General features: G+C 37.3%; 1 protein-coding gene across 1 annotated transcript; it reads right to left on the reverse strand.

The window, feature by feature from the left end:
* Nucleotides 1–3,067: 3,067 nt before the first annotated feature.
* Nucleotides 3,068–10,668, reverse strand: LOC139152347 (uncharacterized). Its single transcript, XM_070725485.1, has 4 exons — nt 10,600–10,668; nt 9,836–10,158; nt 9,012–9,116; nt 3,068–3,234 (listed from the first exon to the last, which is right to left on the reverse strand). The coding sequence occupies exons 2-4, from the start codon at nt 10,148–10,150 to the stop codon at nt 3,079–3,081; spliced, it is 576 nt and encodes a 191-aa protein (XP_070581586.1). The 5' UTR covers nt 10,151–10,158; nt 10,600–10,668; the 3' UTR covers nt 3,068–3,078.
* Between the last annotated feature and the right edge of the window lie 6,388 nt (nt 10,669–17,056).

A 17,056-nucleotide genomic window follows, 5' to 3' on the forward strand; every position in this document is an offset into this window, starting at 1 on the left:
ATGAAATGTAGGACTTAACAAAAGATGGCAAAACATTGGTTAAAGGATAATTTATTTTTTAAAAGAAATGGCAGATGAAACCCTTGTGGTCAGTATTAATACCGTATTTATTATAGTCATTATAAAGGTCAATACAGGCAGAAATACATCTATTGCCCTATATTAATCTTTTTCGGCCCTTATTTGCCCTGAATATGGTTTAAACTACATGTCTATGTTTGTTGTTAATGTAGTTTAAAATGGGTGCCTTTATTTACAGAAATGATACTTTGACGTCGCAGTGCTCGAGTTACGAATTGCACAGTTTGAGAGCATGACGGAATTTTTCAAAAATATATTTTCCCTGCACAAGTCGATAAATAACATGTGACCTTAGAATTCCACTAATAATAAAGTCACATACATAGATAAGTCCTCAGTTGGCTTCGACAAAGTGTTCACAACAAAGCCTTACAAGCAAAGGTTATTGAATGTGAAATATCAATAACATATATAAGCCAAAGCATAGAACAATGTAAACTATAGTCTGTGTGTGGGTGTGTGTGTGTGTGTGTGTGTGTGTGTGTGTGTGTGTGTGCGAGGAAGAGAGAGAGAGAGAGAGAGAGAGAGAGAGAGAGAGAGAGAGAGAGAGAGAGAGAGAGAGAGAGAGAGAGAGAGAGAGAGAGAAATGACTTAAAATACAACTTCACAGTTGCTTTGGAATTAATCGATTACGTTACGTAAATTTCCGTTTTAAACAAAAGTAATGTTGTGTTCGTTTCAGTATCCCTAGCAGTAGAATGCTACTATACAGTAGTTCAAATATCGAGGATTTTTTAGCTATGAAATCAATTTGCACTGATTTGTTCATCACGTCAGCAAAGACACATAGAATTCTTTGCGTTTATCTAGTATTAAATTTGCCTCCATTCTTATCAGTTTTAACCTCATTGAGGTAGTACACACCAGGCCTAAGAGAGTTTATGATACTATACACAGTCTTTCTTCTAATTAAGCACAAAATCAGGGGCTGCACAACATGTGCGTCAACTGAGAAACCAAATGCGTTCATCGATATATTTTACTGCCTGTGTTCTTTCTAACATCTCTTTTGTATTTCACAAACAAAACAAGATCTTCAAAACTTGATTAGTTCACAGGATTAAAATGGGCATGCATAAGCACCAAATACGAAAAAAAAACATTACGTAGAAAAATGACGACAAGTACACTACCTCAGTCTGACATAATTCCACACTTTCTTCTTTCCATCGTCACGTTGAAGCCACTTTTTCCTCTTTGAAATGAGTCATATCTACCAATGAGACATGACCTTCGAAGACCTTGCGCATTTACATTAGCTAATGTTGAAAGCTCAATGAATTCTATCACGGTCACCATATGCATAACCTTTGAATCCCCTTCAATCATTTGTACACAAAAAGACTTGACTCTATTCGGGATTTTTTCCATAGGCAAAAGTGTTTTATGTATTATCAAAATATTTGTGGCACGATATGTATAAACACACAATTATTTTAGCTGTAACGGTGAATTGCATGCATTTATGAAGGGATAACTCTGAACTCCAGTTTCAGACTATCAATTTTAGTTTGCTAGCTGACATCAGAAGTTCTTGTGTACATCTACGCTTCTCGGTATCGGTGTTTATGATCGCATAAGACAAACGACGCATGCAAAACAGTGATCCTTTAATTTTCTGTGAGTTTTTTAATTAACAAAACTTTTACTTGACATGTCAAATAATTTTCTTTTACAGTAGTGTTGTAAAAAACATTACTTTGATAAAGACGTCGTTATAGTGATAACTTTGTAATAACATTATTTAACAAAGTGCTGAATTAAATCTTCGTAATGGATAAGGTTGTAAATTCACGTTTTCAATGAGTATAATACGAAAGTGATGTTATGAATATATATCAGTTTGTTTTCATCTGGGGAGATTTTTAAAATATCGCGCTGGGTGTACGCTAAGGAAGTCTTGTTTATGTATTCACTCTGATTGTTGAGTTTTACATTTTTGACTGCAGTGAAATCAAACTGTGGCGTATTTCCCTTGTACAGTGAATACATAATGAATCTGATTTACAACTTAGTTTTTCCCACATGTTGCGTAGATGTAAAACACAATAACATGTTTAACAAATCACGTCTCTGCATTTGCAACTGTATCAAACTTCTATTCTATGACTTACAGAGTAAGGAAAACGCGTACCATTTACTGAACAGACCCTTGAATCGATCTTTCTGACAGGATCTGAGCACATTATGGCAGGGCAATCAAGTGATAACGACATATTTATTTCAACATGTTCAGTTCACTGAATTGGGTATTTATTGGGTATGGCCGCTTCACCAAATACTCATGAACGTTTAACTATTCAACATAAGAGTTACCTGAAGTGGATCAGGGTAGTTACGTGGTAAGTATGTCAACAGTCACGATGGTCAGGGTATAGTATAGTGGATTACTACGATTCGGACAACTGTTTTTGTTATAGCGTATTCATGTATTTCATAGAGCGTTCAAATAATTCCAGACTCCTCACAATCATCCGTGTTTTAGGAATTTTTCAAGTCTTATGATTTGCTTCTATCAACGGACACAGTCTTGACCTCGCTTTCCGAGAAAAGCAAGATGAACGTTTTATTTGTCTGTAAATTTGTCTTGTAATCTTTTACATCACTGCATATGGTAAAAGCAATGACCTTGAATAGATGAAAGTCGATGACCTTTTGCTTAACTTCGAATATAAGCCATCAATGGTTTCAGTATCAAACGAGGATTAATAAACAGCCTGGTCAAATTAGGGTAAATTTTGTTTTGGACTGTAGGGACAGCGTATATGTACCTGCGTGATATATATCGACTGAAAGCAATTCTGTGAATTTCACTTTGTAATACAACAAAAATTCATTGACGGTGAATTTCTGTAAGGTGTGATCGTAAGATTTATTAATTAAGCAAGATTAAAGTAAACATATTCAACGCAAAGTTTATATTGTCTACTTTGATGTAATGAGTAATAACGAAGAATTGTGTCAACGCGAAATCTATCTGCATACACATGCTCAAATCTAAGACTCAACGTCCAGATCGGCGTCGAAGACCGTGCACAAATATTCATGTTTGTCATTTTTCTTCCTGTACATACAGAACTCGGCGTCTGAAGAGGATGTAATCTTCCCCGGTGGATTCCAGTATATTTCTCCCGAAAGTCGTTCTGGACACTCCTGCAAATCGTCGATGGGACAACAAAAGAATAGAGTAAGCTTACTACTACAATGAAATTTATTCAGATATTTGAGCCTTTGGCTTTATCTCATACAAAAAATGTGTGAAAATGACATTGCAATGTATTTGTTGCGTAGGGTGTATCTCATGAGACAACACACCTGCTTGGAGAAGACCTGATTAAGTGGCTAATAGTTCTACTTAACGAAGCTTCACTGTAAAAATCGTAAGTATCACTGAGATTAATCTTAACCTACCTGCCACGCTTGGCATGTTCTGTATTTTGCTATAGTATGGATGACAATCTCCTGGAATACCTATGTCTTGAAAACGTTAAAGTACACTCACATTGTTGTCAAAAGGTGGTAATATATGGGCATTCTTAACTTGTAGTGATAGGGAAAAAATTAAATTTTTGATTATTTTCCAGATGTCTTATGAAAATGCTAATGTATTTTCATCAACTCACGTTATAAATATTTAATATTTAGAAGAGACGATGACGCTAATGAGTTTGTTAAATGCATGGAATTGAGATTTTATTATTATTTGATAGAGCTATCACATATGATACTCTCAAGGATACATGATTATTATTATTATTATTATTATTATTATTATTATTATTATTATTATTATTGTACTTGGGCCTCAGCCCAAGTACATTTGTTTTCATTCCGTGGGAAAAAACTGTAAGGTATAACCATTTCTGGCTGAGACCAGGGAGGGCAAAATGTATTGGCTTCATCTTTCTTGGCATAATAAATGGCGTAATGATGTTAACTGAATGGAAGTGCTGCTCTCAGCCAGTCTTGAATAAGTGAGATGTGAATATAAATGCTTCTCTATCTGAGTTTTTGCCACAAAATCTTCTGAATATAATCAAAATGTGCATCGAAATGCAACAATTAATGCACCCTCCGTTTACTAGGCGATGGCACGACCCTTGCTACACCCACTGGACGAGCCAAAGTGGGAGGGGTAATTTCGGTTTGGTCGAACAGGAGGGCTCGAGACCAGAATTTAACATTTAAACTTGAAACATGTTTAATCACTGACAAGATGTGGATTAGTGTTAATCAAAGAGAAAGTTTGAAAAGGAAAGGTTTTATATCCCGGACACAATGAAAAACATTACGACTGAAACTGTACCCCCGGTTGAGAATAGTAACGCCCACAGCGATGGAGAACACTTATCCTTGAGCTGAGAAAACCAGACCATCATTTCGAAATAGAGCTGCAGATTCGAGAAGCTCGTTAAAAATAGCTAGGTACACCCCATAAGGGGTGGTTTCGAGTCTTGAGGGCAAATTTCGCCTCCTTCATTTAGAAATCGTACGTTTGTTTTTCCAGGGGAACACATCATTTGACACAAAATTTGCATGAAAAGGGGTCGCCAGTAAGCACGTGGTCAAATCTGGCATAAGAAACAATATGAAATGTTGGGTAAAGCCAGTCCAAAATAAACTGATTTGAATTTTTGTGTTTTGTAATTTATACCACTGCAGTAACATGACTTTTTTTTGACAACATCACACAATGTAATACGTTTGAAACTGAATACTCCGACGTATCTGTGTCCCCTTTGCTAAAAAATACGGTATGCCGATTACCATGTAAGGAGATGATGACGTCAAGACAGATTTGTAGTGCGTTTGGTCTTGGATGGTGCATGGTGCACGAAGTTTTGTCGAGGTAGCTTGTGTATTTATTTCCTAAATGGGAGATATTAGGGTCGATCTAAAAGGCCGAAAAATGTTATGATACTCTAAGCGAGCTGAACTCCAATGCGAATGGTTGGATAATTTGGAGGATGTCTAGACTGATCTCGTCTCATTTATTTGGCGGTCAGTATTGAATTTCAACTGCGTCACAAGTTTGTGTCGAACGGTCAACGAACGATATTTTAGAATCTGGAGACATGGCACATCGCAGTTTTATTTTAGTATTTTATATTTTACAAAAGATGTAAGAAGCAATGATTTTGTTGAAAATTCTGAAAAAAATATAGGAAGATTTGATCGCGAACACATTTTCACTTGGGGGTCAACTAGCCCTGCGTACGATGCTGTGTGTTCCGCTACAGCTAACCGAACCGCTCACCACAGCCCTGCAAAGACCCGTACGTTGGGTCGGTGACTTCAAATCCATTTTGGGACTTGACGTAAAAAGCCAAATTACTGCCGAAATTCAGCGTTCTTGGGCCCAAGTCGTATCCCAGCCTACCTCAGCTACTCGATCGCTTCCAAAAATGACAGTCTTTTATTCACTTCTCGTAAATAACCGTCGATGTCGGCAACTCTCTCGCTGGCCCTGCGTACGATGCTGTGTTTTAGCTGTAGCACATAGCATCGTACGCAGGGCTAGGGGTCAACATGGGGTCGCAGCCATGTTGCCTCAAAACTTATTTCTGTCTGCACTCAAAACTCAAAATGTCGCATATGAACCTGAAAAATCGATGTAATTTTGTCAAACTTCGGCGAAATTTCAGCCTATAGACAAAATTTCATCTAGGTAAGGTAAATTTACTGAAATTTGATCGACAAATAATCCTGAGCTTTGAACGTGACAGCTCGCCTTCTCCGGGAAGTCATGCATCCGGCCACAGTCGCTCGAGAGCTATTCAGCTCTGGGACTATTCGCCCCATAGACGAGTATACAGAAGCGAGAAATACCTCGCTTCTGTATACTCGTCTATGGGGCGAATAGTCCCAGAGCTGAATAGCTCTCGAGCGACTGTCAGGACTGTGATCCGGCCAGCTGCCCATATGGCCGGGTGCATGAGATTGTTTTCAAGCGACGGCGGCAGACCGTACGGGGCTCTGGATATGAACCTACCGCCGGTGTAGCTGTAATAACTGTTGCGTTGTTTTTAATCACCACGGACGAAGTCCGAGGGGACTTATAGGTTTGGTCATGTCCGTGCGTCCGTCCGTCCGTCCGTTCACGCCTACAGTACCCAACCCCATACAGATGCACGTCGATTTGTTTCACAATGCTATCAAATTTGGCCGTGTTAGAGGACTTTTTAGTTTACACCTCCATAGACTCCCATGTATAAGGCAGTTCTCCATAGACTCGCATGTATGATGCCAAGAAAAATAAAAATTTAGTTTCTCATCGTATTCATATTGCCTAAAGGATGCAGTGACACAGTTTTTTTTGTCCCCACGGATAAAGTTCAGGGGGCTTATAGATTGGCTCATATCCGTCAGTGAGTGCATCAGTGAGTTCATCGGTTCATGCAGATATCTCAGACATTTTGACAAAATATCATGTGACCTTGGTGACCTTTGACCTCAAATATACATTATTGTCCATGACTCAGTAACCACAAGTGCTAAACCTTTCATATTTGGTATGATGGGACACCTTATGATGCCACATATTGTACTTCATTAATTATGTGCATATCTAATTATGAGCGAGCCAATAGAGCAAGAGGTCTGATTTCTGGTATATAGGGATAAGTTAACAATATAATTTGTTTGACAAAACTTCACGTGACCTCAATGACCTTTGACCTCAAATATACATATTTGTCCACAACTCAGTAACCACAAGTGCTACACCCTTCATATTTGGTATGAAAGGACACCTTATGACACCATATATTGTACCTCATTAATTATGTGCATATCTTATTTTGAGCGAGCCATAGAGCTAGAGGTCTGATTTTTGGTATATAGGAATAACTTAGCAATACAATTATTATGACAAAATGTGACGTGACCTCAATGACCTTTGACCTCAAATATATATATTTGTCCACAACTCAGTAACCACAAGTGCTACATCCTTCATATTTGGTATGATAAGACACCTTATGACACCACATATTGTACCTCATTAATTATGCGCATATATAATTTTGAGCGCGCCAATAGAGCTGGAGGTCTGATTTTGGTATATAGGAATAACTTAGCAATACAATTATTTTGACAAAATGTCACGTGACCTCGATGACCTTTGACCTCAAATATATATATATTTGACCACAACTCAGTAACCACAAGTGCTACACCCTTCATAAATGGTATGATGGGACACCTTATGACACCACATATTGTACCTCATTAATTATGCACATATCTAATTCTGAGCAAGCCAATAGAGCTGGATGTCCGATTTTTGGTATATAGGGATAACTATAGGGTAGAAATCTAAATATGCCCATCTAAATATTAGACATCTACCATCGAGAACAAAAGAAATTTGCTGTAATTTGAATATTTAAGGAGTTTAAGCAATTCCCGCTATAAATAAAGAACCCCTGCCTCGAACTCCACAAAAGTTACTAGACATATTTTGCCGTTGTCATGCCATTGCTTCGTTTAATAACCAGTTAATCAAATGCCTCATTGACAGGAGGAAATTCAAGACCATATTTGAATAGTAGTATATATTGTCCTCAAAATTACTCTATCACGGCCCAAGTACTCATTGCCTTCAGCAATACTGCCTTGTTATTATTATTATTATTATTATTACAATTTATTTAAAGAGGGTAATCTAATTACAGTAAAGTAATTGTAATTTCCATCAGAGCCCTCATGAGAAGAGAGGCAAAAAAAACACAAACAAATCATCGAATAAACAAAAACATATGGAATAGACGAATAGAAGATGTCGAAGACAAAAGAAAAACAGGATAGTCTAAGTAAGAGCCTTCATTACAATATTTTATGAAAAGATAACTATGTAGTTTTGATTTAAACGTCGACAAGGCTTCACAGTCACGGATAGTTGGGGGAATGGAATTCCAGATTTTAGTAGCTCGATATACAAATGATCTTTGACCCATGCCTGTCCTAAACATTGGTAGGTAAAGGTTACCTTACTGGAACTACGAGTATTTAAACGATCCATTTCTGAGAGAGGCTGGAATAGATCACTAATATAGCTTGAGGACCATTTAAAGCTTTGAAAGTCATAACAGCAGTAAAGTATTCAATACGTAAATCTATGGGCAACAAGTGCAAACTAATAAAAACTGTTCGAGAAGGAAAAGTCCTGTCAACTCCGAGAATTACGTTACAAGCCCTTTTCTGGGGTTTGTACAATCTTTGGAGATTGGTCTTAGACATACTACCCAAAACAATATAACAGTAGTCAATTACAGACAAGAACAAAGCGTTATAAACTAGCAAAAGAACACTCCTTTGAGAATAGGGGCGTAGTCGTCTGATAACACCAACTCTTGCAGACAAAGTTTTGCACAAATTATCTATGTGGTCATCCCAGCATAAAATGTTGTCTATTTGAACACCAAGTAGTTTGTGAACAGCAACACTGTCAATGAGCGTACCATTGGTCTGAATGTGAAATGAAATATCAGAGTCGGCTAAGTGATAAATTTTGGGGCGAGACGCAACAATCATATATTTTGTTTTAGTGGTGTTAATTGCCATGCTATTGTTATGAACCCAGTTTGAGATTGGAACGAGATCTCCATTCAGTCTCCCCTCAACTTGTTCAATGTCAATTCCGGAAACACACAAAGTTTGGTCATCGGCAAACATATCTAAGCTTCCCATGTTGAGGCAAAGTGGAAGATCATTAATGAAGATCAAAATAGAAGTGGACCCGAAATGTTACCTATCTCATGAAATGAGAAATTTATACGCACGCGAGAAAAGGAATTTTAAAGCAACATAATAGCCACAATATATTTCCACTGAATAAATTATTTAGCAGACACGTTGACTACAAGTAATACAAACTTACTTTTTACATAAAAAAAACCACAAGTTGCGGTTAATAAGCAAATACTTACTTCCATGGTCAGTTCGTCGCATGAGGCCAATACAGTATTATTACCATAATATATAATATTACATTTCAAGCATCCGACAGCAAATTCACCTTTAATCTTTGTTCCCTATAATCCAAACAATAAAAAATGATTTAGACGCGATGTTTTTGCCATTGTGCGAATCCTTTATATGTTAATAAATTAAAGAAAACAATGCGCACATCATAACAATAACACGGTATACAATTGTCGTCCATTTTTTTTAAACCAAGGAAGCCCTAAACATTGGTGAAATACCTAACGAGAAAATAAGTATTCTCATTACGAATTTTTCGTCTTACACTGACGCACTTGAGCTGCTATCAAAAAGCCAATAATGTATTCATACTTCATGAGTATAGAATAGTTCTTAAAAAGAAAAAATGGTTCATGTTCTTGCTGTGACGTTTGGAATATCAACAAAGGAATATACGTTGAAACATATATTTGAAACGATTTACATACTTCGTCATAAAATGATTCTTAAAACGGATAAAATAATGCTTTTTCTGTTCTAGCAGTTTTGTTAGAAACATGAATGAATATACTGCCAAAACCTATTATATATAAACTACATCCTTTGTCATCAATTCGAAAAAGCACAATTTGGAAGATGAATCAAAATTCGTCATCGCTTCAACAGACGAGTTCAATTCGGTACAAGAAACGAATATAGTAACAGAAAACTGGCAACAAACATTTACAAACGGCAGTACTGTCTTTGAGAAGTATGAATTGTCATATAAGTTAATAACATCTTTACCATGAACATAAATAAAACAAACAAATAGAATGTGGAACATTACCAGGTCAACATTTTCAAGTTCATCTTCCACCACGGCAACGACTCTGAAAGATTTACTCTTACCAATATGTGGTCCAGAAACCATATAGTTCGGATAGGTCTTGGTCGGGGTCATATCTTTGATTTTATCTGGCAGGGCCAACAACTCATCAAAACAGTCGACTCCTGGCGACAAGACGATATTCCAAATCGCGTCATCGTACACTTTCTTGATGATATGTGTACAAATCCACGGCTTAGAACGAAATGGCTTATCGACACCCTCGTCGGCGTATGTGATAGCAAGAATAATTGCGATCGCAATAGTAAACCGCATTTTGGTTCCTAAATGAGAAGAAAATATTTGTCATGATTTACAAACAATTCAGGTAAATTTTGCACTTCATATGCTGTAGGTAAAACTTTAACATAACAATGTAATGTATTGATTGTGCAGTGATTATCTTGGTAGATATCCAGCACTACATCTAAATACCTTCCTCTCCATCCATTATACATGACATTCAATGACAATGTGATGTACGGTATTAACCATAAGGAAAAAATATATTAACTACATGTAACATATTAATGTTGCCACAGGAAAATATAATTGCTTTTACATAGGTTTTCTATTGTAAGAATGGTAGGTTTAATACCGAGCATTGTTATACCCCATACAAAATTTCCACATTATCCGTTCATGAAAGGTAAAACTGTAACAGAGTTTTTGCAATAATAAAGTAATGGATTAAGCTAAATACAGCAGAGCATGTGTAGACCTACCGGTGTTTTTTAGTCCTTTTCTCGCCAATTATCACCCTTAGAGTGTCTGTTTTAATAACAGGTCTGCTGGCACAGGGATGAATAACAAGTGCTATTTTATAGACTCATACATGGAAGACATACCCTGTCTTTCCTAGCAGCCAATAGAAACCATGGTATTTTAAGCTCCAAAGTATCATCCAATGCGAACTTCGGGGTTTTTTTTTCTCTTAGTTGTCAGCATATTTTGATGCTATATGTTGACGGGTATTCTTGAATTTGTTACCGCTTAAGTATGAAGCTTAGGATTGTTTGACTTACACCTGTTCGCACTTTCAAATTTGGAGTAGTGTGGACTGGCAAAAAAACAATATACAACTTTGTGTACACGGTATGTACTAATTTCGACCACACCTTGCTTTGAGGCGTGCTGTGCACAACAGTGTATATCTGACTTATTCTAATGGTATTGGGTCAAGTAATAGCAGAAATTAAAGTCTCAAAAGGACCATCTCAAGTTGTTTATTTGAGTTATCACCTGCGGAATATATGTTTTGTCTGTCATTTTGTTTGTTTTTGTTTGTTTGTTTTTTTTTGTTGTGATTCAACACGTCCAAATCGACGTTCTGTATGCTGTCAGTTAGGAATCATTATGCGTCATTTACACAGATAGTAACAGATAGTCGATATAACTACTTTCCATCAGCATGTAATGAAGGTATTAGCACGGTTTAAGGCGCGCATGAAAACAACCTGATTTTAAAACCAAAGCATCGTGTGTTTAGTTTTATATGTCCCATCATTAACTTCTGTCGCTTAAAGTTAATGTGTACAAATTACGTTTTCGCACTTGTTACCTAGATATAGAGTTTGAAGTTTGACTTTTAGCATGAATTTCCTCACACCAAACAGATGCTATTGCGTTCACTTACACGGAGTCGGTCGTGTAAAGAAGAATGTCGTTTCGAAGATTAAATTTGTGAAATATTTTACATTGGCACATCTGACGTATCATAAAGTTCACTTTCGCTCACTGACATTGCTTCCCGTATGCCGCGGTGTTTTGAGACGAAAATTTAAATTTATCCGAAATACAACGCGGATGTTTATCGTTGAAGGCGTTGCCCGATAGGTATTGATATATTAATGGCAGTAGCTCTTAAACCAACGCCAACTTTCCTTTCTTCAAATGTTGCCAAGTCAGTTGAACAAACGAAGTTGGCGCTGAGTTGAAACCATACCTGGATTCTCCAAAAATCCATTTTCAGGCCAATTAAAATTATTTGGCATATGGAACGTAAGATATATCATCACTTACTGTAGTGTTTCTCGAGCTGAATTTTTCATAAATTATTCTTTGTAAGTCGACTTATGAAGAAAACTAAACTTTTGCTTTTGCTAGTGTAATAAATCCAAAATCAGATGAGTAAGTGATATTCAGGTAATAACGCGATCAGAACTAATTTGGGAAAATAAGATCATGTACATGTACTAGGTACCTTGGCAACATATACGTCAATATCAGGGAGAGACACTTATGACGAGTTTTCATTTCAACTGTATGTAAATATCCATTGCACTATGCAGAGACTGTATATAGTAGGTGTCTTTACAAACACAAGCGCTGAAGGCAGACAAGGTACAGGGAAGCAGGCAGACACGGACTTGATTCAAGATAAGGGACAACACCTGGAAGGATGTAACATCTTGCTATACGAAATAAATGGTGTTAACTTTGAAAACTTTGTGCCTCTACACTGTTTCAGTATCCCGACATCTTCTCGGTGGCTGTTTTCCGAAGGTAGACGGTGAGCTCTAATACAGGCAAGTCCAACACCTCGCCAAAGCAGTCAAGCCCGCCTGTAACTACCAGATTCTATATTGCGTCATTGTAGAATTTCCTGAATATGTGTTTGTACTGCCATGGTTTGGGAGATTCGGTAGATCGTAGTGACAGTGTATGACAGTGATAGGAGTGATGAGAACAAACTTTAAGGAAAACTTCGTGACGCCTTTTAAAAAGGAAAAAAGAGTTGCTTCGATGTGACGATGGAAAGGGGCAAGTATGGACTTACACATGTGTTAGTCTGATGTGTACTTGTCATCATTTTCTTACATGTTTTTGGTGATCCGATGCTTGTGTATGCCATAGCCAAAAATAATCCTCAATATTTGAACAACTGTACAGTAACATTCTACTGCCAGGGATTAAAACTAACCGACAAGTAACGACATAACTTTTAATAACGATTAATTCCAAAGCAAAAGTTGTATTTTTCCCGTCATATCTCCTCTCTCTCTCTCTCTCTCAGACTCTCTCTCTCTCTCTCTCTCTCTCTCTCTCTCTCTCTCTCTCTCTCTCTCTCTCTCTCTCTCACACACAAAACTATAGTTTGCATGGTCATGTGTTTTGACTTATAGCACACAATTATTAATTTTTCTCACTCACTAACCTTCGTTTGTAAGGCTTTGTTTTGAGCACTGTGTCGAAGCAAACTGAGGAATTATCTATGTATGTAACTCAATCATTGGAGGAATTCTAAGGTGTCATGTCATTTATCGATTTTAGCAGGAAGAGAAATATTTTTGAAAACATTCATCATGCTCTCAAACTGTGAAATTCGGAACTCGAGCACTGCGACGTCAAAGTGTCGTGCCTGTAATAAAGGCAACCATTTTAAACAACATTAGCAACAAACATAGACATGTAGTTCAACCCGTATTTAGGGCAAATAAGGGCCGAAAAAGAAAAATATGGGGCAATACTTGTAATTCTGTATGTATTGACCTGCATAAGGACTATACATTAGAAATACTGACCAAAAAGGTTTGATCTGCCATTTCCTTTAATAAAAAATGTCTCCTTTAATCTAGGATTTCCATCTATTATTAAACCCTAAATTTATTGATCTAATGCATGTATTTCGTATGTATTTTGGTAGCTTGAATGTAACTCGTATTGTATGTGTATTTTACGTTCAAGTTTCGACTTTGAAATGTATATGTATCACAAATCAAGTCTGGCCAAGGCTACACATTCTATTGTCTTTGACTTAGATAATTGTTTGGAAAAAATAACTTATGCTGTCAGATCGCCTATTTAAAAACAAAACACAGAATATGAATGATATTCAACAAACAAACAAAACGTGGGTTGTCAAGTCAAAAAATTGAGCGGTTTATGTTTAGTAAATGGAATTTTAACAATATCATTTCATAAAGAGTTACCCAAAGTAATTGGTAAACTCATAGATAATGAAGTAGTAATTATATTTGGCTGAAATTTGCCTTCTTTTTATTATATTAGTTGAATGTACACATTGTGGTAGGCTTGGCGTACGTATGAACTAGACACATACATAAAACTCCAAGCTATTAGTGGATTAGTTGAGCTTACAAAACTGGCTTGAGCTACGGATCGAGTCAAACTTGGCAGGACAGGAATCCATTGCAAGGATACAACATACTTTGGCCCGAAGATGTTGTGAGTGACGTTGATGTCGAGCCTGGAAGTGATTTATGCTTGTGTAAATGTTGATTTCACATCAGGAATTCTGAAAGCATGTTTTTAACAGTGTCCCGAAGAGGGAAAATTACTCGAACAGTGCTTGTGTTTTACGAAGCAAAACAGTGGCAAGAGCAAACACCTGATTTGTTCTCCAATGTTCAGAATCCTAGGACCAAACACGACACCTCTGATCAGTAGCGTGTCTTTTTGACATGTGCATAACAGTGAAGCCTACAATGGATCTTTTTTTTCAAATTATAGATGAAAAGCCTCCACAGGTAGGTAAGTTTGATTCCAGTCAAACAACTGAGAGTGTTGCGTTCTTTCTGGAAGACATTTAGCTGCGAAACAATCGGGTATCTTCCCCAAATGACGTTGGATAACATATTGGGGGCTAAAACTGATTTCTCAAATTAATTGGGACCTAGAACAGCAAAGCCTTGCATGTCTTAAAGTCTTTTACTCCAGTGTACTTGTAAAATCAATGACCCTGCAGAAGTTTGTTTGTTTTTGCTTTGTTTTTATGCCCTGTCTGAACATTTTTTAACATCGGTCGATCTTTTGTTGAGATGAGCATGTTCACTGGCATGGGGAGGGCTTTGCTTAGCCACGAAGGTAGCCGGTAAGGATAGTAGTACCTGGGTTTGAGTTTTCTGAAATGAGCAATGCTTGCCTAACTTGAGCTTCAGAATTGAAAGGTTCGTGAGAAAATCAGTTTTAGCTCCCAATATGTTATCCAGCGTCAGTGGAAACTTTGTGGAGATGAGTTCGTTCACTGTCATGCAGAGTAAGCCTGTTTTCGCTATCCGTAGTTCGCAAGCAAAGTATTGCCTGAGTTTGAGTTTTCCGACATGCCGATATGTTGTTTCATCGGAGATTAACTTGTGAAGCATACGTGTTAAAAACCGTTTTATGCTCTGCGGATGTACAAAGTGAGGATAAGCGTCAGAAAACGCATGGGCGAGTACTCTGCCGTGTGAGGGCGTTTGGGTCACCCCGACCAATAAGGGAATGTTAAAAGATGTGGATTTACTGAAAGACGACCACTTTGTATGATAAATACGTGTTGTATGAAAGTATATAAAAACCTAATCCGTTTAAAATATAACGAAATCAAAGTAGGCTTTCCCTGTGGTGGACGGTAATTCCTTCTCTGAACTCGACTGTCCCCATGACCTTTGCAAGTGTAGTACACGGTATAGTATCATCGATGGCACATTCAACACGAACTGAGTGGGTTTCTGAATGTGGAAAACTAAGATAATGTCCCTAGTAAGTTTGTTCCAAGGTCAGCGTGTGTTTTTTTTAACAGTAGCCAAAACCTTTTTTCGTCTCTATGATTGCATTTGCAATAAAATCGAGCACACTGTGACGTAATGGACATCGCTGGCAGCCATGCATCATTGGCAAGTTTGTAAGTTTTAAAAATAAACGTCCAATAGCAATGGTGACAGACTTCATAGATCCCAATAACCATCTCGCGGATTCGCACATCTTTCGTGATTTCACGGGTTTTGTTTTCAATTAAGCGTTTACTTAATGCTCTGATAAGTTTAGGCTCGGCGGGTGGGTCAGGTAAGAGGAACCACACGACTTTTTCACATAGTCTGATGATTAATAACAGTTTTCCAACCCTTGCGCACCCCTCCTGGCCTTAGAAATATTATCCCAAATAGCTCTTTATGCTTTCACACATATAAGTGCTATCGTTTTGGTGACAACACATTGTTATACGGCCTGATGAAGACATCTTCCAAAGCAATAGTCGGTCAATCGGCCGCAACTTCACATATCCGACCAATCCAGCCATACTATCGACGTATATACCGCCATATATGAACAGTTAAGCAAAGCTAGGGTAGAATATCTTATAGATGAACAGCATTTTCAAATCTCCTCTAAAGATAAGTGGGGGGCACCGCAAGCAGGCATTAAGCTTACCACCACTAACTGTCAGTGGTTCAGGATGGTCCTACTTAAATTTGTATGTCACAAATGTCCCATGGACCTGGTAAAGTATTACCTTGAATGGAAATGATTATTAGACCAGTTTAATGTCATATTTTAACCGCAATGAGCAGCTACCCGCAAGCAGGCTTTATATTTGGACGAATGTGGTAGTTGATGAGAACAAATGCCGTGTGTTCATAACTTCTTTTACATGTATTTCACATGCTGTGACCACGTTGACCTGAATTAATCATAATTTCATTTACTAAAATCGGGACTGTGGTCAATACGTTGCGTAACGTTTAGCAACCTAGTAAGACGCCCTCTCTATCGCGTTACTGGTGTTCCCTGGCAGATAAGGCCAAAAAAAAAGAAAAGAAATGTTTCTGGTCAGGCCTTTCTTTAAAAAATGGTGCGGCGACGCGGCTTTTTTTTTTTTTTTTTTTTTTTCCTCCTCAAGGGAGGGAGCAGGGTCAGTTAAAGCGCCAAAGCTTAGCGGCTAATTTGCATAATCATTTGCATATCATTAATTTATATTTGCATATGGATGTAAGCTTGCACATGCATCCACACATACATGTACACTCACAACAAAATGCAATGGTAACACAAAAGTGTGCAGTTTGAACATCATGGAAACTCTTTATTACACTTAAATAAATCATCACAGTATTGTAATTACAATTGCAATTAAAACAGAAGATTAAGATTGAAACTTTGAGAGCAAGAAATGGTTCGTCTCATTGGAGTTTCATTAATACATATATTGCTAATAAATTGTCAAAACTTGCCAACAAAGAGGAAAATTCACAAGTTTAAAGCCCCAACTCCCGTATAAAAGCGCGAGAACCTACGAGAGTGGTCATAATGGTGGGATATTCAAACGTACTCGGTACGCTCTGGACGTCGTCAATAAAAACCGTTAATTTAGAAATCTACCGATTAATTTTTTTCTTTGAAATTGAGGGATATGTGTATAAGTATTTGGAGCACAATATACTTGGTTTCTGACGAAATTAA

The sequence above is a fragment of the Ptychodera flava genome, chromosome 15 (genome assembly GCF_041260155.1).
Source record: "Ptychodera flava strain L36383 chromosome 15, AS_Pfla_20210202, whole genome shotgun sequence".
Classification (NCBI taxonomy): domain Eukaryota; kingdom Metazoa; phylum Hemichordata; class Enteropneusta; family Ptychoderidae; genus Ptychodera; species Ptychodera flava.

What these genes read in the sequence shown, in the direction of transcription:
- LOC139152347 (XM_070725485.1), bottom strand. Translation starts at nt 10,150, where the DNA reads ATGCGGTTTACTATTGCGATCGCAATTATTCTTGCTATCACATACGCC. An exon ending in AACTTGAAAATGTTGACCTG is followed by an intron (nt 9,117 to 9,835) that starts GTAATGTTCCAC and finishes TTTGGATTATAG; the next exon opens with GGAACAAAGATTAAAGGTGA. An exon ending in GCGACGAACTGACCATGGAA is followed by an intron (nt 3,235 to 9,011) that starts GTAAGTATTTGC and finishes GACGATTTGCAG; the next exon opens with GAGTGTCCAGAACGACTTTC.